The 23,486-nt window shown below is 39.1% G+C and overlaps 1 protein-coding gene across 8 annotated transcripts in view; it reads left to right on the top strand.

The window, feature by feature from the left end:
- Nucleotides 1-23,486, top strand: part of DOCK10 (dedicator of cytokinesis 10) — a gene marked incomplete at its 5' end in the record, with an annotated part of 279,536 nt that overhangs the window by 219,973 nt on the left and 36,077 nt on the right. For 7 of the 8 annotated variants that reach the window (XM_079924879.1, XM_079924875.1, XM_079924873.1 and 4 more), the window contains 13 exons: nucleotides 2,409-2,480; nucleotides 7,538-7,684; nucleotides 12,442-12,525; nucleotides 14,725-14,821; nucleotides 17,051-17,095; nucleotides 18,877-19,052; nucleotides 19,179-19,295; nucleotides 20,750-20,861; nucleotides 21,577-21,698; nucleotides 21,787-21,901; nucleotides 21,992-22,058; nucleotides 22,280-22,327; nucleotides 22,896-22,997. In XM_079924879.1, the coding sequence (XP_079781005.1) occupies nucleotides 2,409-2,480; nucleotides 7,538-7,684; nucleotides 12,442-12,525; nucleotides 14,725-14,821; nucleotides 17,051-17,095; nucleotides 18,877-19,052; nucleotides 19,179-19,295; nucleotides 20,750-20,861; nucleotides 21,577-21,698; nucleotides 21,787-21,901; nucleotides 21,992-22,058; nucleotides 22,280-22,327; nucleotides 22,896-22,997 (1,304 nt within the window). The remainder of the gene's footprint in view (nucleotides 1-2,408; nucleotides 2,481-7,537; nucleotides 7,685-12,441; nucleotides 12,526-14,724; nucleotides 14,822-17,050; nucleotides 17,096-18,876; nucleotides 19,053-19,178; nucleotides 19,296-20,749; nucleotides 20,862-21,576; nucleotides 21,699-21,786; nucleotides 21,902-21,991; nucleotides 22,059-22,279; nucleotides 22,328-22,895; nucleotides 22,998-23,486) is intronic. The other variant, XM_079924877.1, reaches the window with a different exon arrangement.

Here is a 23,486-nt window from a genome sequence, read left to right as displayed (position 1 = left end):
GGGAGCCGTCAGAGGACTTTGAGTGGAGGAGTAACGTGAGCTGATCTTGGTTCAAAAGGATCGCTCTGATGGCTGCGTAGAGAATAGACTGTAGTGGGGTGAGAGTGGAGACGGGGCTGCTGAAGAAAGCTGCCTGCCTAGCGTCCATGTTGCTGCAAATGGCATTATTTCATTCTTTTAATGGCTGCGTAATATCCCATTGTATACATGTACCACATCTTTATCCATTCGTCTGTCAATGGGCATGTAGGTTGCTTCCATGTCTTGGCTATTGTAGACAGTGCTGCAATGAACATTGGGGTGCATGTATCCTTTTGAACCATGTTCTTCTCCGGATATATGCCAAGGAGTGGGATTGCTGGATCATATGGTAGTTATATTTTTAGTTTTTTAAGGAGCCTCCATACTGTTCTCCATAGTGACTGTACCAATTTACAGTCCCACCAACAGTGTAGGAGGATTCCCTTCTCTCCACACCCTCTCCAGCAGGGTCCTCTGGGGAGAGTCAGTGTTCAGTTAAAAGACAAGGCAAAGGGAATGTTTGGAGGAGAAGTTGCATCTTCAGGAGATTTTATTGGTGATGGACCATGTGTTCCAGACCAAAGGTATGGTGGGTGGGTTTCAGGAGATGAGAAGCAGTGAGATACACAAGGGGGTGTGCAGCACCTACGGAGACCAGAGGGCAGGAGAGGAGTGAGGCTTCTTCTGTCATCAGACGTGAACAGAGGCAAGAGTCTCAATGGGATTGGTCCTGGTGGATTCAAGGTAAATAGTGGAGGTGGGGCTGCGTGCTGAGGAGTGAGAGTGACAGGTGTCAGTTAAATCAAGAGACAAATGTTAGAACATTTGCCATGGTGGTTCAAAATATTATTTAGGACAAGGTGGGGTGCCTTGTGTTAATTAAATATTCCCAACAGCATGAATTTCACTTCCAATATCAAATTTACTAAGGAATGACCCCCTTTTTAAGCCAGAGCTTAAACGTCCTTTCTTCCTCATCTCAGTCAATCTTCCAGCGTTAGAACCCAGTACTCAAAAGTTCTTAACAGCGTGCTTGGTATCAGCCTAAAATTGGATATAGTTCAGATGCCCATCCACAGTAGAGCAGATAGGTAAATTGGGATTATATATGTGATGCAATGACAATAGAGGACCCCCAGCTACCTAGCTCCACATAAATAAACCTCAGAAAAGCATTTGTTGAATTGAAAAGGCCATCACAAGAGAATACATACAGGATGATTCCGTTTATTTAAAGTTCAGGGGCAGGCAAAACGGAATATCACTTCGATGTATGATATTGGCAGCAAAATTATGAAGGAAAGCAAGGGAATGATGAACACAAAACTCAAAATTATTATATGTGGTGGAGAGGCTGGGAAGGGAAGAGGCTCAGGGGAGTGTATTCTTTGTAAGTGTACACAATATGTGATGTATATTTTTTGTATCTGGGTTAAGCAAGACCCTTAGACCCAAGAAAGAGGGGCCTCCGCTCTTGAATATGCTTTGATCTTCTCCAAATGTACCCCTTCTCATAAGAAAAAGTATGAGAATAGCCAAGAGCAATGCTCCTGGGAGCCCCTACCGCCTCTTCAGCACCTATAAGAATCCCCAGGAGCCCCTGCCTAAAGGGTTTATAGGTTAATTCCTGGGCCTGCTTAGATCTCTTTCCTAAGTCCATTGTTCAGAGGGAAAATCTGGAGTGTAACCCAAGACCCAAGAGGGGAGCAGTGTTTGGTGGGAGAGAGGGACCAGCTTGTGGGCAGCACCTGGATTTGCAGGCTGGACAGTCACCCACGTGCCCCAGGCCCCTCAGCATAAGGCAGAGCCTCAGGTGAGAAGAGGGGGTGAGCCCCACGTCCTGGTACAGCATTCCAAGTTGTCATGAAGTTATATTTGTCAAGATACGAGGATCCAACCTATTTTATTTAAGACTCTGCTAACGTGACTTTGAACTTTTAGATATTTTCACACGTGGCTTCCATTTTCTCTTGCCTCTATCCCTGGCAATGTTAGGGGTGGGTCTGCTACACCATATTTTAAGATAAAAAAGTTTTACTTAGTTTTGTTTAACTAAGTAAAACAGATAGAACACCCAATGAATGAATAAGTATTTCATAAGACTACTGTCTACTCAGCCATGTCTAGCAAACCAGTATCTTGTTTTAGTTTAAACAGTCTTTGAGGTGACTGAGGAACAGAAGTATCTGGTATTTACTTTTACCATTAGAACTTTGCTAAGGATGATCCTAACATAATGGAGAATATACTATTGCTCTGATGCATTGAATTTCAAAGAATACATTTTAAGATAAACGTTTTATAAAATTGCATGTTGTGAAGAATGGAATTATCATTATTTTGCTATAAGATGATAAATTTCTGGTTGTCTTTTCTTTTCCTAACAGCATTCCTGGTTCTTCTTTGCAATTATCCTAAAATCCATGGCACAGCACTTGATTGACACAAATAAAATTCAGGTACGATCATAGGTAATACAATAGCATCCAATAAATGTGAGACATGATTGTGTGTATCAGTACAGGTCCTTCAGAAGCAGATGCCAGGACAAAATTAGAAGTACAAAAATGACTACAAAGGATAAAGGGACAGACAAAAGGACTAGGAAGGTATGATACCTGTGAAAGGAGATGGCAAAGGAAGGAGGATCAGCTAGAAAGAGACTTGCAGTGAGAAAGTTGTAGGTGGGCCAATGGGCTGTCTGAGAGCAAAGAATGTTCATGAGAAAAGTCCTGCATCGGGAAGATGGTCTGGCTCCGTTACCTCTGCAAGCTCAGTAATTACTCAGAGCAGCCGGAGAGAATGTGGCTTGGCATGAGCTCTTGAGTGGGTCCCAAAGGCTTCGTAGTTATTTCATTCATCCCAGTAGACTTTTTCTCAAGGGAGTATCTGAGCTATGCACATCCTCGCTGCCACCCGTGGTCCACAGTCCACAGCTTACACTACCTTTCACATATGATTATGAATCTTCTCCTCCACAGTTCCCATGGGCCTCTCCTTCCGGAAAGGAAACTTACAAGAGGGAGGCTAGTGGGATTAACTGTAGCCCGTTACTATAGTTGGTCTCGGAACCCTGTGCAGTTCTCATCACCTCCCTCCTCTACCATCCATTCTAGATTGCCCTCACCCTCAGCCAGCAGCTCGGAAGGTCTTGGTGACTTACTGTGTTGTGACCCAAACCCTCATTCCAGAGTGGTCCAGGGTGGTCTCACCCTCCCAAGCCTCCAGTGTGTGGGTACTCTAGATGCTAATTATGTCAATACAAATTATACATTTGGACCAGGGAAATGGCTGTTTGGTGGATTTTTGAAGCCAGTGGACTCTCTGCTAACAGAACTTGAGGCAGGGCAACTTTATGAATCCTGTGAGTTTCCGCTCTACCTGGGTGGACTTGGTGGTGTTTTGGTCTCCAGATAGCAGCATCAACTCAGATCTCGTGGCCAATAGTTCTTGGAATATATGAATATTCCCCTCCGCCTAGTATCGTCACCTGAGGAAAGCCTTTGGAGAAGGACTGGTAGAATCATTACAGTATGTACTTATCAAAGGTCTGTAGGGGGCTTTCTTTAGGGACCCTGCCTCCTCTTCAGGCAGTATGTACCAGATCTGAAAATTGACTGAGATCCAAGAACAGAGAGAGGATTCCCGTCTACTTACTGGAACAAACATCCTCATCTCCCGATTGTCCAGCCTTGCCTTCTTGGTGGACTTAAGCATCGCCATTGCTGGCTGCTGATCGTCTCGTCCCTAGGGCTTCCAGCGTGTCATCAATCAGCTCTGTAGCTCCCTGAGAGTCCAGCCCCCTCGGCTGCTCTCCAGATCTGCCATTTGTTTTGGGAATCGCAACCCCCTGGCCCCTGGAGATTAGGTGCAATCACATGGCCTCTGTTATAGTGATGCCCCTCATCCTCATGACTGTGAGTGAGCCAACACTGGGACTGCCTGTCTCACCTGCAGATGGGAGACGCCACTGAACGGTCTTAGGGATGTCGGTCCCCAGTACCTTCCTGATGGCCTTGGCGGATAGTGGGTCTTCCGGGCTCATAGTTCCATTCCTACGTGTCCACCTTCATCTGCTTCTTTATTCCTTCCTCATTCATCTGCCAGGGCAACCTAGGCATTTCCGTTCTGCTTAAAATGAGCCATCTCCAGGATTCTAAGAGCCAACTAACAGTGAGTGGTCCATCCCCTGAGGTCTTATTTAAGCCCATGTCCTGACAAAGTGCCCTCACGTCAGTGAAATTGAATTTATCCATTCTTATGTTCTGGCCATCTTGGTCAAACACACTCAACATCCAATCTCAGTGGCTCCTGCTGGTACCTGCTAACTAATTCTTACAACTCCTTGGGGTACACGCCCTTCCTTACCTTATTAGGCCCAGCAGGTTCACAGCTGAGTTAAGCTGGCATTTAATCCCAGTTCATGGCCTGAGCTCCAGGAGAGGAGGAAGGACAGCTCCTGAAGGGTTTGCCTGGCCTCTTGCAGGGAGAGACCTTTGCAGTGTATTCCCACACAGGAGAAGTGCTGACTCTTAATAGAGAGGGATGGGGCACTGAGGATTCAGGGGAGTCTGCCAAGCCACCATCCTCGGGCCATCCATCCACGTGCCCCATCCGTGCCTCCAGGCCTCAGGCCTTTCCAAACATGGCTTTGACGTAAGCATAACAGACCTGCCTTGGCTGCACATCTCATCATCTCTGGTATCCCATAACTCTCAGTTCTTAAGTCCTATGTTTGCTTTTCAGCTGTGTCTGCGCTTCTACTTCCAGAGATAAGAGCCTCCTGTCTGGGAGGAAGAGAAAATCTAACATGAAGCTAAGACTGATTCCTATCTCTCTGTTCTTAAGCTGTATCAGGAAACCTCACCACTGTAATCCTTGCTCTGCCACTAACATGTTCGATGATTTTAAAAAAAGACACTAAACATCTCAGAGTCTGTTCTCCCATATGTAAAAAGAACAAATTGGACTAAAATCCTTTAGTTCCCACCAGTATGTATCTGCTAAAATAGATAGGTCACAAAACACCCTTATGAACAGCCTAAGAATAAAGGAACTCATCGTAAACGAGAGTTTATCTTCACTGATTCAAGTTCCCTTTTCCTTACCCTCTTCCATAGCAATCACCATACCCAGTTTTCTTCCAGAGGTGCACGACCTTCCAATTTTCTAACCGTCTCTATTTATCACAGTAGGAGAACACCAGATACCATCATTTGACTTGAAAGCATTCACAATAAACATCTCCCAAGCTATTTGCATTTTCTTTTCTTATTTTTTAATTGTGAAGTGAATAGCTTTCTTTGCTATTAAAAAAAGCTTCCATCATCAAGGAGATGCGAGAAAGTCAGATCCCCTAGTCTGGTCCTCTGAAAGGCAGATAACACCTCCCTGTGACCCCTGCTTTCTTGTCCAAGGCGAATTCCTATTTACTAGGAAGTGCTGAATAGCTTCTCAACACTGAGCTCTAGTAGCCAAAGTTTTCTTGTACTGGCTACACCTTTTGTTTCCCATCAGCCCCTTGTTCTTAACGAAATTCCCAAATGCCTGAAATTCAGCCCCTGCATTCCGCACCTGATCCTTGGGACCTCCACCATATCATAGCCCAGGTTCTCCAACGCGTTCCAGCTCTGCAGCTTGGGATCCAACCATGTGGTCACCTTACCCCGCTTCCTCCCCTGTCCTGAGAGAGAAAATCCACCGTCCCCAGCTCAGGAATTCTCCCGCCTCAAGCCCTTGGGATAGACTTCCAGAGAACGATTAAAAATATTGCTCGTGTGTTTACCGAGCAGCATGTCTTTGGGTTAAGAGTGGGAGTAGGCTACAAGGGGAGTTTGAAAGGAAGGCAGAAAAGACAGAGGAACAGAGGGGTTATCAAAGTCCAAGGTATTACTGTATGTCCTTGTGAAGAAAATGTTGACATTGATATGTTTAATGTATCTTGGAGGACTAACACAATGAAAAAAGGAAAACTACAAATGTGCTTTGATTATCTAAAAAGTGATTGTTGCTTTCATAGGTGAATTGTTCACCCTTATTTCCCCAGGGTACACAGAGCAGGATGAAAAATGATGTCTGCAATTAAATTCATTAGGTTTATTTGTTGTTAACTTCATTTGATTTCAACAATAAGCTTTGAATATATACAGGGGGTAACCATAAAATCCTCAAAATGCCTATACAGTCATGTCCTGGTACAATGGCTTAAAAAAAAGCCAGTCCAAGTCAGCTCCAGCGTCCAACAATTAATCACTGTTTGTTCTATGCAGTTCCTGTAATTTTAGCCTCCGTGGTTTTTATTCTTGCCTCATGGAAGGCTGGGTGCTCAGAATTTTAGAGAATATGGCACTAACTCTCAATTGTCTGTTTCTGTCTATAGTGAAAATGCGAGTCTAATTTTAAAGCCAACTTGTAAAGATGAATGAATCTTACCTATCTCGTGCAAAGAAGCTGTGTAAATTCACCAAGTAGAGACTGAAATGGGAAAACTCAGCTGCCTGAAACTTTCCCTTTATGTGCGGGAGTTCAAATTGGGGGGGGGGGGTGTTGGATTCCTGGACTGAGGGCAGTCTTTAGGGGCCTACAGAGTTTTATTCAATGTATGTTATGTAATCTCACAGCCAAATCACTTTTTATCTTGCGGCAAAACATCTTGACTGTGAAGTCCCACAGGCACCTGCGGTGGCATATGCTGGGACCATTGAGTTAAGACTAGCTTGTGTAAACCTTCATCTATAAGATAAAGAAGGTTTGAGCATCTAATGGAAAACATGGTGATAACACTGTATTGTGTAATTGAAATCTGCCAAGAGTAGAACTTAAATGTTCTCTCCCCAAAAATATGTATGTGAGCTGATGGATGGCTTAATTAACTAGATGAGGGGTGGAGGGTGGAATTCTTTCACAATGTGTATGTGTATGAAAGCACCACAGTGTATGCTTTAAATATAATTTTATATATCAACTATAACTCAATAAAGCTGAAATAAATGTTTTAAAAAGACTAGCTGGGACTCACTACTTATTAGAGAACATTACAAACCGATATCTGTACCCATTCAGTTATTCATTCACTGATTTCTTATAGTTGTTTATTGGAGGATTCCTAGTTTTAAAAAATCAAAATAATTGATTTTTAAATTAGAGAACTCTGAGTCAAAGAAAATCTAGAATAATATTCATTAAACCATTGATAGCAGTTATTTCCGGAGAGGGAAAGGAGGGGAATTAAGAGGTTATAAAAAAATGTTACATTTCTACATTGTCTGAATAGTCTGCAATTCATATATGTTATAATTTATAATGAAAAAGTGAAAAACTTATTGGGCAAAATAGAAGGAAACATTAAATGAAAATGATGAAAATCATGACCTTGAAATTAAAAGGGCTTCTATTTTATTATTGCTTTCAAGTTTTCAGAAAGACTTTTTGTTTGTAGTAAGTCTTACAGTTTATGTTTTCCAGGCTTAGTATTTCACAGGTCACATTATAAAGAAATGATCCATTCTTTCCTTAGCTTTCTCGGCCTCAAAGATTTCCTGAATCTTACCAAAATGAATTGGACAATCTTGTCATGAGCCTAGCCGACCACATGATTTGGAAAAACAAAGATGCACTTGAAGAAACAAGAAGGGCAAACCACAGCGTTGCCAGATTTCTTAAGGTACAATTATACAAGATCACAGTTCTATTCAAGCCTCCGTGATAGTGGGTGTGAGATACTCTAAATGTCAATTTAAGTCACAGTTTCATTTATGATGAAAAGTCAAGACTACCAGGATTAGATGAATACTTTCATCTATACATCTTTCTTGCTTGAAATACTTTTTGATACTTTTTCCAATTTGGAGTCATACAGAATAAGAACCAAGGTTAAAGAAAAGTATCTACTTGAGTGTTGCCAAGTGTAGTACTTCTAAATATCTTTAAAGAGAAAAATGAGATTTTTAAAGAAGCTGCACTGTGACAATATTATTCTCTTGGGCTTTTCTGCCCTTGAAGTGATGTTTTGGATTGGATCCAGCTCTAACAGTGATGCCAAATAGCCACTTTGGGAAAATTTTGGGGAATTTCGCATTTTTGTTATATTACCTCTAGGCTCTTTTAACATGATGAAAATATCGTGCATTAATCGCATAAAAGGAAAATTATCAGTTAAAGTATTGAGCAACATAAAGTGAATATATATATACATATATATATATATACATACATATATTTAGCATCATTTCTTTGAATTACAGGCATTTCTATTGAATTGAGAAGAAAAATGTGCTTAGTCCAAGAAAAGCTAATGTAGAATGATGGTGTATCATTTAACAGATAATACATTCAACCAGAAAGATAATGTTTTTCTTCTATTCCTTCTTTTGCCCAACTGTTGACCACTGACGAAGCCACTTCACTTGTTTCTTTGTGGTAGACACCAGAACATACTGGATAGGTGTGGGAATGTATAAATAAATACTACTAACAAAGTTAAGAGGCTATGGAGGTAGATGGAAAATTAGCTTAAGTTGTCTTTGGTGAGTTTTAATTCAGTCTAATTTCTTTTTTAATGTGTTAAATGCAGTTTCAAATTGCATACTATATTTGTTCTCATCTTGTATTTCTTTTTCTTCACTGTTTTGCCTCTTATTTTTGCTTTTTTTCTTGCTTCAGGAAGAGAAAGGGATGGTCAGAGTTGAGGAGGAAAAGAGTAAAGGAGAAAAAAATTACTCTAGTTTTCTACCATGTTTTTAAGACCTATGAGAATAAAGTTTATTACTATGCTAGTAGTTTATTTGAAGTGCTTGATGGAAAAGAAAATTTGGGAAAAAAATGGCATACTGTCTGATTTGTAAGCAAATTACATTCAAGAAATATCTGCAATATTCTTCCCAAAATTCCAAAAAAAAAGGTTGCATAAGCAAGTCTCTTAAAAAGGGAAAAGACCTATTATTATCCACTCTTTTTGGCTTAAATGCTCTGTACTTATTAGAATAAATATATGTTTTCCTTGGAGCTCATTTATGCAAAAGTTGCTTCTGGTGGTACATAAACTAATGTCTAACATGAATGTCCAAGATGAAAAAAGCCACAAAGTATAAATCTAATGGTGAGACCAGTGGTTGTGAAATCTGTGGGTAAAAAGCATGGATTGACAACAGATAAAACAAATATAGTCTATAAGATACATGGATCCATGAAGTGCAAACTGAAAGCAATACTTATATGTGAAGTTTATAAATGAAAACATTAGTTTAATATATTGTACATTATAAAAGTCCATCATACAAGCATTGTACAATGCTCGTCTGACTAATCTCTACTTTATTTCAATTAGCATTTGGAAATCATTTGCAAATTATCTAATATAAAAAACAGACTTTGGTAGCAAACTACGTTTAAAGAAACATCTGTGATAGTTCTAATTATGAAAAAAAAGATGGATAAGCAAGTCAATGAAAAGGGAAAGTCTTCATATCTATTTTCCTTAAATGTTCTGTGTTTGTGGAATAAATAAATGTTTTCTAGAAACTTCATCTATGCAAAAGTTGCTGTGGGTGGTACAGAAGCTAATACCTAGCACAGGGGCAAAGGAAAGGAAATGATGGGCCCAGAGGTTTTGTAAAATATACAGGGAAAGTCACTCAGGTGGTGTGTTTTGCAATTTGGGATTTCATAACTCATCACTGAACCATCTATAGAGTAAAACTGTGACTTTCACAGTTGATGAGACAAAATAAACATTTTTTCATTACAACAGCCATATATACAAAAATATATTTTTGCATGTAATTTAGAATATTTGGCTTTTAGTTTACTAAGCCAAACTGAGAAAAAGTCTGATAGGGTATAAGTTATCCTTTATATCAAGAATCTGCAAAATTGTTTTCTATAAATGGTCAAATCTTAAATATTTTTAGTTCTGCAGAACATACAGTCTCTGTGACAACTACCCAACTCTGCAACTGTAATACAGAAACAACCATAGACCATTCGCCATAGACAATATATAAACAAATGGCTGTAGCTGTGTCAGTAAAACTTTCTTTTGAAAAACAGACAGTGTGCCAGTTTTGGCTCATGGGCCATAGATTACCAGAGCCTGTTATAAATTATTTTCTACTCATGTAGAAGGTTAATATAAATTATTTTTAAATAAAAGCAGGGGCTTCCCTGGTGGCACAGTGGTTGAGAGTCTGCCTGCCGATGCAGGGGACACGGGATCGTGCCCCGGTCCGGGAGGATCCCACGTGCCGCGGAACGGCTGGGCCCGTGAGCCATGGCCGCTGAGCCTGCGCGTCCGGAGCCTGTGCTCCGCAACGGGAGAGGCCACAACAGTGAGAGGCCCACGTACCGCTAAATAAATAAATAGATAGATAAATAAAAGCAGAGAGGTCCCTTCGCCTGGGGTTAAGAAGATGCTGGGATGGACCAGACACGGGACTGGTGACAGGAGAGACACATTTGATGAAGCTTGATCTGCAGGAGGGCTCTCTGCAGGAAGAAGGCTGATTCTGCTGACTTTGTATCTTAGGAATGACCCCTCCTTTTCCCTCACTGTCCCTTAGAAAGAGAATGACAAGTTTACCACATACAAAGTCTTCTTAAATCTCAAGAAAGTCTTAAGTGAGTTCCCCTAGATCCCCAGGGTAGGCAGCCTTCTTCTCACCACTACCCTTGTTCAATGACAGGACTCACCAACCCCTTCTCTGTCTAATCAAAGGGCCCTGTGTCTTCACCAAAGGGCTTCTTTTCTCTTGTTGTTTCTTGAGAAGTTTCTAGAACCCACAGTTATACTGGGTGGTCTTCCTCTCTCTGCAAGGTGAGACACAAGCTTCTTCCCAGCAGGAAAGAGACAGCAGAGGTCTTCTGGGGAGGGAGCTCCATATTGGGGATAGTCCAAGGGTCACCAGTCGGGACTTCCTTCTGCAGATGGAAAGCCTGGGAGGATTTGACACACTAGCTGGGAGCCTGCATAGTGTAGAAGACACGAAAGCCCTCTTTTCCTCCCATCCTCCCCTTATAGTGTTCTGCACTTATGATTATGCTCTACTGTCTACCTTTCCTCACTGTTCTTTTGGGAGGTGGGAGGACATGGGAGCCATTTACTTTTTTCTAAGGGGAGAGTTATTGAAAGAACTTAAATCCATATTGAAAATGAAAATATAAATGAAGCAGTATGTTAACACAGTAATGAATAGGTAATGGAAAAAAAAACTCAGAAGAAAACAAAGAAAAATGGAAAAGGAAACAAAACAAACATATAAATGACCAAGCAACTGGAAAAATGTTATTAGAGAAAAAAGCTCATGTTTACACACGGGCGTATTTCAGTGGGAGATTTGCACTTGGTAGACTACCTATAACAAGATTTTATGTTCAGTCCTTTCTGAGAAAAGAGATTTGTTTGTAAAATTGAGGAGAGATTAAGAGATGCAAAACCAGTACAATGGACCATACAGGGCTCTTTGGACGAGAAAGAAGGCTTCTATGCTGAGTGATGTAGCAGAGAAATTTTCCCATGTAGTACGCCTGCTCACACACATGTGGCTGGGCAGAATGCAACCCACACACACGCAGTGATGACCCCATATGCCAGTCTGCTATAGTGCCTCCCCAAGATACTGCATCAGTAACTATGGTCCATGCCCGCTTCACACTCTTCCAGTGCAGTAATTGGCCACTGTAGCTTGGTTACTGGTGACATGGCCATGGGTCTTTGGGAGAGAGAGCAGGTGCTGTACCAAGTTGGCACGCTTGCCTGACTCCTCCAAACCTACCTACTGTTGAAGGCTCTCGTTTCTCCAGTTAAGAGGGATTGACAACATAATAAAGAGGCAGTGGGCAGCTCACTGATAGAAATCCCAGGATCTCTTGCCTTCACTCTTCAAATTCAAGCTGCCTTGGCTGAAAAGAAAAGCTATTCTGCTGAAGGAGGCCAGTGAGATTTTATTATTTTTTTTATTTATTAATTTTTCGGCCAGTGAGATTTTAAAAGGTTTTCCTGACGTGTCTCTGCCCTGTTCCTACCCAATGTTGCACAGCAAGTTTCTTCACCTGAGGAATTATGGAATCGAATTACTAAAAGAAAATAATAATAAAATGTAACTAAGTGGTTTTTAAAAATAGACAAGTAAAAGCTAAAACTTTCTATATTAAAAGGAAAGGGCTCATTGCAAAGCTCCAAGAGATGTTTTATAAAATTGATAAATATGGGTTTGTAACTTTCTGGTGTGTGTACTGTATCTAGTATTTTAATTAGTTCCCGTATGTGGATGAATGCTTAAACATATTGCAGAGATTTTTAAGACATTTATTATACAGCACATTTAGTTAAATGCTATTTTACTTCAATATATTTAATCATCTTTTCTAACATCTTTAATGATCCTTAAAGTAAAAACGTCTGAATTTAGAATTTTACTTTTTTAGCGCTGCTTTACATTTATGGACCGGGGTTTTGTGTTTAAGACGGTTAACAGTTATGTCAGCATGTTCTCCTCTGGTGATCCCAAGGTAAGAACCACGTACAGGAGTGCTTGCTTTCTAAACTTCTGCATTATAAATAAATGAACCGGTCTCTGTGTATATCTGTCTAAAACAATAACCTATGCATTATCCATATCAAAAAATAATTTCTATACCAATGGGAGGCAGCCTTTTAAAACGGTTCACATGCTCAGTAAGTCTACCCATTCCTTCCTTCACGGGGGACAAAATGGAGTGTGGAATGAGAGTGCTTACATTTCACTTTTATTTCCTGTGCGCAGTGAAAGGAGTGATTCTTTCCACCTGCAATTCTTCTGCCTCCGGTTTACTCGGAACTGTCTTGGTTTTAGCACTGAAAGTCCCACTTCCCTGGAAACCTTCAGTCTTGGGCAAAATGGGACAGTGGATCACCCTACCCAAATAGGGGCTATGTTTTGGGAGATAGGGAACGGTACTGTCTAGAGAGCAGCAGTTCTAAAAGTGTGGTTCCTAGACCAGTGATCTCGGAACAGAGCTACCACGGGTGGAGCCCAGAAATCTGGATTGCAACAAGACTTTCAGGTGATGCCTGTGCATTCTCAAGTTTGAGAACCACTGAGCTATGAGTATGAGTATGACTGGAAGTGGACCAGACCGTGAACGTTTATCAGTTAAGGTTCTTTGTCTCACAGCAACAGAAGCTTACTCCAAATTGAGCAAAAGGGAATTTGGGGGAAGGATATTGGGGTAAACAGCATTGATGAAAGAGCTGGAGAACTAAGCTTGGAAAAGAGCAGTGACCAAGGCACTTCCAGGCACAAGAGTAATCACAGAGGATGAACCAGTGGCCAGGGTCTGCTGCTGTCTAAATAAGCAAATGGGACCCTTTTCTCCTTCTTAATACTCAGCTTAAGATTTACATTCCAGAGAGGAAGCATGTGACCAACCTGCTTTGGGTCACATGCCTGCCTCTTAGGGAGGGAAGACAGGGCACCTGAATTAATAGTTCCCCATTAACCTTTACCCATTGGGAGGAAGATAAGTCCCCAATGGGAAATTATCTAGGTATTGGGAAAGAGTAACGAATATAGAAAAGCCAAAAATAATAATGATCTCCTTGGAGCCTTTCATGTTATGCTTAGGAGCCCGAACCTTATTTTTCGGCAGTGGAGATTTACTTTAGGCTAGGAGAGTTACATGGTTATATGTCATTTGATTTTGAGAATCCAGCTCTCTCTGTAAATATTTTTTGGAAGGATATCCTTCATTAGGGCTCCAGTTATGCATGACATTTTCAGAATATCATTTTAGGTATAATTCCAGTGAACTTAAACTATATATTTTATCAAAAACCAAACAGAACATACTCAGTGAAGAATGACTACCATGTAATTTAATTATGCTTCGTTTCACTTGGATGTGCAAAGGATTAAGTCAGATACTACCCTTGTTTGAGACGGCAGTATTTTAAATTATTGACTAAAGTGGCCACAAAATATGATTCTAAAATATCTGAGCAAATGGAATATATTTTATTTTGTTAGCTGATATTAGTGAATACAGTGAACACAATCTGAGTCTTAAAAATTGATTACTTAGTTTGCATGACAATGAAAATAGAATGGTTATGAACATGCTAATTGTTCCTATTTATGTGATTGTGTTAAGTTGTCTTAGACCATGTCTGCACTTCGTTTATCTCTGTCCTACTCAAAACATTATTGAAATGACAGACCTGTTTACTAGGGCAGGGAAGAGGTGGAATTAGATAATGTACTCCAAAAACAAATGGCAGATGGAGAGAGATTCACTCTAACTTTAGATTATCTGCACCACTGTCTTCCTTAGCACTGGATCTTAGGAGTTGATTGGAGTGATATGTTCTTTGAGCTGAGTGTAGTTGAAGACCTCTGTACGTGTGGTGAGGACCTATTTTTCCCAGAATAAACATGTTACATACATGCCAAAAGAAGCAAAACATAGGTCTGAGTAAGATTGTATCTCATAGAAACTCAATGTAGGTTGCAGCTGGGATCATTTCCTGAACAGGCCTTGTCCAATCTCCAAAAACAGGGGGCCTGTCTACATTTACCACTTCAGAGGGGACAAAATCCTTTAAATTTAACAATGACCCAGTGGTCACACAAAAGTAACCCCACCTCCTTTTTAGATGTAAGATTCAAGTGCAGATTTTCCATTAACTTTCTTAGTGTGTGAATAATGGTCATTTCTTTGCTTCTTTTTCAGACCTTATGCCAGTATAAATTTGATTTCCTCCAAGAAGTATGTCAGCATGAACACTTTATTCCTTTGTGTCTCCCCATAAGATCAGCAAACATTCCAGGTAATAATTCCCAGAATTTTTGTCTGTTCCTACAATGGGAACAAATATATTTTTTTGTTTGTTTTGCCTTTGTTTATTTGTTGTTGTTTTCCTGTTTCTTCAATGTTGGTTTTGTCTGAAGTTTTCACATGGGATTAGATCCAGGTAATCAGGTTAAAATGCAGAAGTTGGTGGCATGTGGTAAAGAATACAGCTCTGTATTTCTCAGTTTTTGTCTATGTTTCCTTTTCCATTAATGAGAAGGCCAAGAAAACCATAAAATTAATGCTTGTAAATCAAAGAATTTTAACCTAGACCCATACTGTCTTTCACCATACTGGCTCCAAAAGACAACTTTCCTTTGATTTTGAGAGACATAAAATTACAGGGAGGAAAAGTTATACTTTGTGAGTATAAATTCATTTAAGATTATCAAGGTGTGTACATTAAAATGCAATTCCTCAAAATGAGTTTTATACAAAGAAAACTGTTACCTTGAAAGGGAGAAAAGAAGGCAGACAAATGGGCACCATTGTAAATACTCAATACCTCTGGGTCAGAAAGAGGCAGAGATGGGCGCACAGGTAAAAATGGGGCCTCACATATTGTTTACTATACTTACTATAGTATAAATGGTCTATAGAAAATATTTTCATTTATTACTTTTGTTAAAATATGTATATACACACACATATCAGCATGATCATGGTAGAGAATAAGCATCGCCCATCTAGACATCAGAAACTAATCAAGCTACATAGAAAATACTTAAATGATTTAGGACCTTAAACTACTTTACTTCTACTTTGTAAGGTGTACATATATCAAGTCATGTGGTGCACTAGAAACTAATATAATGTTATATGTCAGTTTTACCTCAATAAAATAAATAAATTGATTAATTAAATACTTCTAAGCATGAGTAAATTACAAGGCACAGTTTTGATATTCATGGAAAGCAGAAACTAAGATGGTAAAGAGCCTCTTCACGTGTATTATAGCTCACACTAATATTTTGGAAGGAAAGAGAAAGTAACGTACATTATCAAGCCTATAAAAGTTTTGTCTAGTAGGTCTGTCTTTATTCCTGTCTTACCCCCTAGGTTCTTCATGACATTTTTTTTTCTTAAATTCCATATATATGAGTTAGCATACGGTATTTGTTTTTCTCTTTCTGACTTACTTCACTCTGTATGACAGACTCTAAGTCTATCCACCTCATTACAAATAGCTCAATTTCATTTCTTTTTATGGCTGAGTAATATTCCATTGTATATATGTGCCACATCTTCTTTATCCATTCATCCGATGATGGGCACTTAGGTTGCTTCCATCTCCGGGCTATTGTAAATAGAGCTGCAATGAACAAGGGTGAGCTGTGACAAAGCGAGAGAGAGGCATGGACATATATACACTACCAAACGTAAGGCAGATAGCTAGTGGGAAGCAGCCGCATAGCACAGGGAGATCAGCTCGGTGCTTTGTGACCACCTGGAGGGGTGGGATAGGGAGGGTGTGAGGGAGGGAGACGCAAGAGGGAAGAGATATGGGAACATATGTATATGTATAACTGATTCACTTTGTTATAAAGCAGAAACTAACACACCATTGTAAAGCAATTATAACCCAATAAAGATGTAAAAAAAAAAAAAAGTTTTGTCATGTCAATCTTAAATATAAGCTGTATACATTATTCCATTCTTTTTCCAATTTACAAAATACATTTATCTAAATGCCTTCATAGAATAAAGGGTGGAAAAGTTATTTGGGACTGTAACATTCTTCGCTTTTTGTTTTATGTTTATGAACTAGTGCCAAGATATTACTGCGTTAGGCAGGCTGGTTACGACACTCAAGAGGATCAAGCCTGTTTTTGTCATTTGGATTCTGGTTGTTTACTACTTATCAGTAGCTCAGAAAAAGGCCTGACCGTCTCTGTGTAGATACGATATTGTCGACAGTGAACATAAAAATATGTTTCGTAGCAAGCAGATTTCTGATAGAACAAAAAGGTGTCCAAGAAGAAGGCTAAGAATTAAAATAATTCTGTTCACGGCATTCATTTTTAAGGGAAGAAGTAAACAACCTAAGGTACTTGTCTTGAAAAACAAAGCGTTATTGAAGGGACTCACTCATATTTTAGGACAGTGTACTTTAATTTTTCAGTATAAATTACACATAGTTAATGAATACAGTGTGTCTCTGAGTATGTATATATCTGAATTTTTTGTTTATTTATATTAACTCCAGATCCTTTGACACCTTCAGAATCAATACAAGAGTTACATGCATCAGGTAAATAATGATATTTTATATTACACTATCTCAGCATCAATAACCACATCATAATTTGATAATATTGATGAGTATAGATAGTTCAGATTTCCAACTGGAAATTCCAGATGCTAATAAGTAGCCATATGTTTAATACCATCTAATCAAAATAGTCAAAAAGTTGATTGAGTTTTTCTCTTGTCACAGATGATTACGTGCTTCCCCAACTTGAATTCTTTCATACTTTATTCTCCAGAGTTGGAATTTTCTTAATTTCCCAAAGCATCTGAAATTTCTTAGAGGGCATCATAAATAAAATTCCCAATCGTATGTAATAACACGCTTGCTCAATGAAACTATATAATATTTCTATCAATAAACCATACCCCTGTTCAAACCATTCTCTCAGGATTTGAGATTATTAGAATCACATAAGTTTATTTTTACCCCAGACCAGTTTATAACTTCAAATAGTCCTGGCAATTTTTTTTCTAGCCATAGATTGGGAATCGGAAAGCTTGGTTCTCTTCCTGGCCCCTCATTATTACTCAGTATTTCATGGAAAGATTTATTTAACCTAAGCCCTTTGATCTTAGTTCCCTGAACTTCCACATTCCCCGTACTTCTGCCCCCAGCAGTATTTTTTAAAAATCAGTGTTTACTTTGCTCCTGGTCAGTTATGACCTGGAGTATTCTAATAGTTCATTCTTCCTAACGGGTAGCTATGAGGAGTAACGGAGATAACGCTTGCAAAGCACTTAGCCGAGTGTTGGCACACAATACCTGTTCTATAGGTTGGACGCTAGTCCTGCTATTAACAGTTACGTTTGGGAAGCACATTGGCCCGTTCTCGATAAACGCACTATTACTTGAGATTTTAGCACTCTTTTCTCTATAATTCAGACTCACAAGGGTGCAGCCCCCTTTGGTTTTCCTCTCTCTTTGCTCTTTCACGTCCTGCAGCTCACGTGTCCTGGTGATTTTACTGCTACTCCTTGGGTCCTGCTACCCCAGGTCCAGAGGCCTTCTCACCATCCCCACTTCCCTGTTCCTCCTGCCTCCTGCATGGTAGCCCTCACCCCACATCTCCCTACAGTCTAATTCCCATTTATAGCCTATCATATTAATGGCTCAATAAAGCACAGGTCCGATTGGGCCACTGATCTCAAAGCTGTCAGTCACTTAACATTTCCTGTAGAATTACGTGCAAATGGTTCAGGGACCTAGACACCAGCTTAGGAATTTGTACTTGATTTTGCCCATCATCCAGTCCCAGTATATCTCTTCAGTCGTAATTCTCGCCACTCCTCTTTTGGCTGCTGTGCTTACTGGTCTCCTCCGTACCTGTGCTCCCCACATAACTGTGCTTTCAGAAGTCTGTGCCACTGAAACCCTCTCCCTTCTCCCAACTTCCTCTCCTCTACCCACTGCCTCCAACTGCCCCCCCCCCGCCCCCCAGACTCTTTGCATCTTCAACCTTGAGCAACCTCAAAGGTCCATCTCAACATATTCCCTCCGGTCACATCTCCTGATTCCTCCAGGCAGAATATAAGCTTTTCTCCTTTCAACTCCGGTACTATTGTAGACATGCCACTTTTATGGAATTTGACATTTGACACTGAGTACTATTTGGATTAGTATAAACAGAATACTTGCTGAATGCCCCTCTTCACATTTTTCATCTCTGTATTACTGAATCTCTCCTAGTAGTGAGAGGGGTTGATAGTTGTTTGCTAAATCTCTCGATTATCAAGTGATCAGTTGATTTTCAATAACATGATCTCTTTACCTTCCTCACAAAGATATGCCTGAATATTCAGTCACAAATGAGTTTTGCCGCAAACACTTCTTAATCGGAATTCTGCTCCGAGAAGTTGGCTTTGCTCTGCAAGAAGACCAAGATATCAGGCACTTGGCTTTAGCTGTCCTAAAAAATCTAATGGCTAAGCATTCATTTGATGATCGATACAGAGAACCAGTAAGTGGTCTTCCTCTCTCCCTTCCCTAAACACCATTTAATGGTTCACTGCATTAAATGCATATCAAACCTACAAGTCTATTGATTTTCAGGTAAATCATTTCTTTTGACTACTTTTTCACCTAGGAGAAGCAGGCCCAGATAGCAAGTTTATACATGCCCCTCTATGGCATGCTTCTGGACAATATGCCAAGGATTTACCTGAAGGACCTGTATCCTTTTACCATCAATACATCGAATCAGGTAAGTCTGCAGAATATTCCAAGTGTCTATCGTAATAAAGAATTTGCCTTCTTTATATTTTTGCCATAGATAACTATTTTCCCCCAACTGTGACCAAACTAAGAATTAAACAGCACTTCTTGCTAGGTGCTTTGAGACGTTTACATAGTGTCATTTGTTCCAGATTGGTCACTGACGCCTTCCACTTGTCCATCTTTTCAGCATTTTGTTTTCATTGTCCTCTGTTCTCTGCATCACCTTCCAATTCTCTCCAGTTTGTACCACGTTGCTCTGTTGCATTCATGGCCCCATCCTCAGTGTACACCTTTCCCCACCAGCTTTCTGCATCAGGTTTAGGCCCATCTGGTGTCAGTAGAGCCACGTGCCTTATTTGTAGTCACAGCCCAGGAGTGGCCTGTTTTGTCACCCCTCCTCCACTGAGCCAGCCTAGTGACTTCACAACAACCCTCTTGAGATCCTTTGACTGTGTTCAACTCCCAGATGAGTTGACGCACTGCTGAATCCAGGCAAGATGTTACCATCTAGAAGTTAGGAGCTATGTCTTTGGAATTTTTTTTTTAGACCTTGTTCAAATCCCAATAGTATCAGTTACTATCTATGTGACCTTAGATAAGTTATCCAACTTCTTTAAGCCTCTGTTTCCTCATTTATAAAATGGAAGAGAATACTTGTATCACAAGGTTCTTAGGAGGATTAAATTGTGGAATAGAGAACATTCATCATAGATACTGGCCTATAATAAGTACCTAAAATCTAGTTTTAAATAATAGTAATATACATAAAATAATCCATGATAATAATGATATATAATCTACAATATAATCAATGAATTTATGATATCGCTTATAGGTAGAATCTAAAAAATACAACAAACTAGTGAATATGACAAAAAAAGAAGCAGATTCACATATATATAGAACAAACTAGTGATTACCAGTGGGGAGAGGGAAGGGGGGTGAGAGGCAATAGGGGTAGGGGATTAAGAGGTACAAACTATTATGTATAAAATAAACTATAAGAATATATTATACAACATAGGGAATATAGCCAATATTTTATAATAACTGTAAATAGAGTATAACCTTTACAAATTGTGAATCCCTATATTGTACACCTGTAACTTATATAATATTGTACATCAACTATACCTCAATTAAAATTTTTTTAAATCAGTGAATTTATCAATAACCATTCCAGCCATTTAGTCTATATCTAAAAGATAGTTTCTACTACATTGTTAAAAATTTTTTAAATCACGTAAGATTTAAAGTCTGACTAAGAGTATGGTTTAACTATATTAATTTTCATTGCCTAGTTTGGCAGAAGGTTTTGCTGAAATATAAAAGATCAAATCGCGTATCATCTAATGGAAAGTGTAACGAAGAAGGCATATGTGGGTTTGCAATGCTGAAATATGATGATTCCCACTAATTTCTTTTGTGCTTTGAATACAGGGGTCTAGAGATGACCTCAGCACCAATGGAGGATTCCACACCCAGTCAGCTATGAAATATGCAAACTCTGTGGACACATCATTTTCTAAAGATGTTTTAAATTCCATAGCAGGTACTTCAAACCTTCCAGACAGTTGTGTTTAACTCTCATCCGTGTTTACGTTGTATATCACTGTGCTTTTTACCCACTCCATAATTCATTACACCTAATCTATGTGACAAAGTATACTGCATTTATATAGCTGAAGAGTCTTGTTACATATTTCTTTGCATGCCGTCCAGCAACTTCATCTTCTACTTAGTGTTCATTTTTACTTGGATCGAGGAGCAGTCTTCTCCGATGTTATCAAATTGTTTCATTCTGGAGACAATCTTGAAGTTTTCATTGCATACGGCCTTTTAAAGTATAATAGCCCTTCAACTTCAAAGATTATTCTTAAGAACTATTTTGGAAATGTCATCTTAATTTCTTATAAACTGTCAAAAATTGAAAGCTTCTTCCCCCAAAGCATCATTAGGAACTTTTATTATTCATTTTAAAACAGAAATGTTCTTTCAAAAGCTTTTGAAGAAATCAAAGGAAAAAAGATTTATTTCCAGTTAAAAAGGTCTACATTTTCCTAAATCCGTAAGGCTGGCATGGCTGTTATAATAATAGTTTAAAAGTTGCATATCTTTCATGGCAATGCCAGACTCTATTACGTCAGCTTTTCACAATACTGCTACCCCCTGAATGACCAGCGTCTTTTTGGTTCATCATTTTAGCTTTCTGTGTTGTGTGCCCACGCATCTCATTACCGTCTGTGTGCTGTGGCTTGTGTTTACAGCATTTTCATCAATAGCTATTTCTACAGTAAACCATGCTGATTCCAGAGCTTCGTTAGCAAGCCTTGACTCCAACCCAAGTACCAATGAGAAGAGCAGTGAGAAGACTGAAAACTGTGAAAAGGTACGGCTTCCCTCCCAAACTTACTCAGCATATTACCAGTCAGCAACCTCCTATGCTTACTCAATCCTAATTGGTTCTTCATTCCTAGATCCCAAGACCCTTGTCTTTGATAGGCTCAACTCTTCGGTTTGACAAGTTAGATCAAGCAGAAACCAGGAGTCTTCTTATGTGCTTTCTTCACATTATGAAAACAATTTCAGAGGGTAAAGAGAGTTCTTTAAATTTAAATTTTAAAAAGAAGAAAAAAACTTGGAATTTCAAAGAGTCTCATACTACTCGGGGTTTCCTTTCAGAGACTCTGATTGCCTACTGGCAAAGAGCGCCCAGTCCAGAGGTGTCCGACTTCTTCAGCATCTTGGAGTAAGTTTTAGAGTTGATTACATAACGCTTTTTTCTAGAACCTTCAAAATACTTTAGTATACCATTTTTCATTCTAGGTACCATATGGTGAATGATCTATCAGTAATAATGCATAAACTATTTAAAGAAAACAATATTTTTCTTTTAATATACTTGGATGAACACTTTGTATAAATAAAAAGGCGTGAATAATTAGAATGTGACATTTTTTTCCTTTCTAGTGTTTGTCTTCAAAATTTCAGATACCTAGGAAAACGTAACATAATAAGGTAATAATTTTAAATTCCAAAAGGTTAGTCTGGTATTTTGAAAAAAATTATGACATATTATTAATGGATCAGGTTAGACTTAGAGATTTATGTTAGAAATCTTAAAATGCAAATAAGGATTTTAAGGTTGACCTCACATTAGACATAGAAGTTTGATGAATACCCTATAGCCGTAGTAGATCTAGGAACAGTTAAAGCTGTCCAGGGAAAAAGCACAAAACACATTTCTGAAAGGAAACCACATTTCATGTAACTTCTCAACTAATTTATCCATCTTTATATGAAAATAACTTGAAAGATACCTATTTAAGAAAATACTTCCAATAAACTAAAAAAAGCAATTAATCTAGAAAACTGTGCTGTCATCCTTTTCTCATGAGAGACAGCAGTGCCCCTGGCATCTTCCCTAAACCCGCAATTTCCCATTTCCAGAAGAAAATGTGATTTTATTTTTCACAGCATGTGGAATATTTCATTGTTCAGTAATCGCTTTGTCAGTTGCCTTTTTTTAATTCATATATCAATTACAAACACTGAGCTCATATTAAAACTTCAGTTTTCCTTGCAGAAAAATTGCTGCTGCGTTTAAATTCGTGCAGTCCACCCAAAACAATGGAACTCTCAAAGGATCTAATCCATCCTGCCAGACTTCTGGCCTCTTGCCGCAATGGTACTGTCACATTTGCTTGATATTTAAAATTATATTGTGAGTGTACGTGTGTGTGTGTGTGTGTGTGTGTGTGTGTGTGTGTGTGTGTATACATACATATATATATATATATATATATATATAGGCTGTGGATACACCCATATGCACACACACATGTGCATGTGTGTGTGTGTCTGTGTATATATATATCTCAAACCAAAAACAGATCTCAAGTAACTCTGTATGTTTCTCTGAAGAAACTTTGTCGGTACAGCCCTGTCTGCCCCACCAGCTTGTGAAAACCTAGAAGCAAGATTTGCCTTATTTATGTGCACCTAGCGTACAATGCCTTGTATAGGGTCAACGAGTATCTTAATTTAATTGAACCTGAAAAGACATAATTCCAATAAATGCCTATTGTAATGTTTGCTAATCTAGTGACAAAGTAAAATGTGAGGTCATATCTCCCCTTTCCTCTTAGTAGTAAGTGTAATAATTTATCAGTATTCT

This window comes from Stenella coeruleoalba, assembly GCF_951394435.1.
Source record: "Stenella coeruleoalba genome assembly, chromosome: 6".
NCBI lineage: Eukaryota > Metazoa > Chordata > Mammalia > Artiodactyla > Delphinidae > Stenella > Stenella coeruleoalba.
This window is presented reverse-complemented; position numbering and strand designations above follow the sequence as displayed.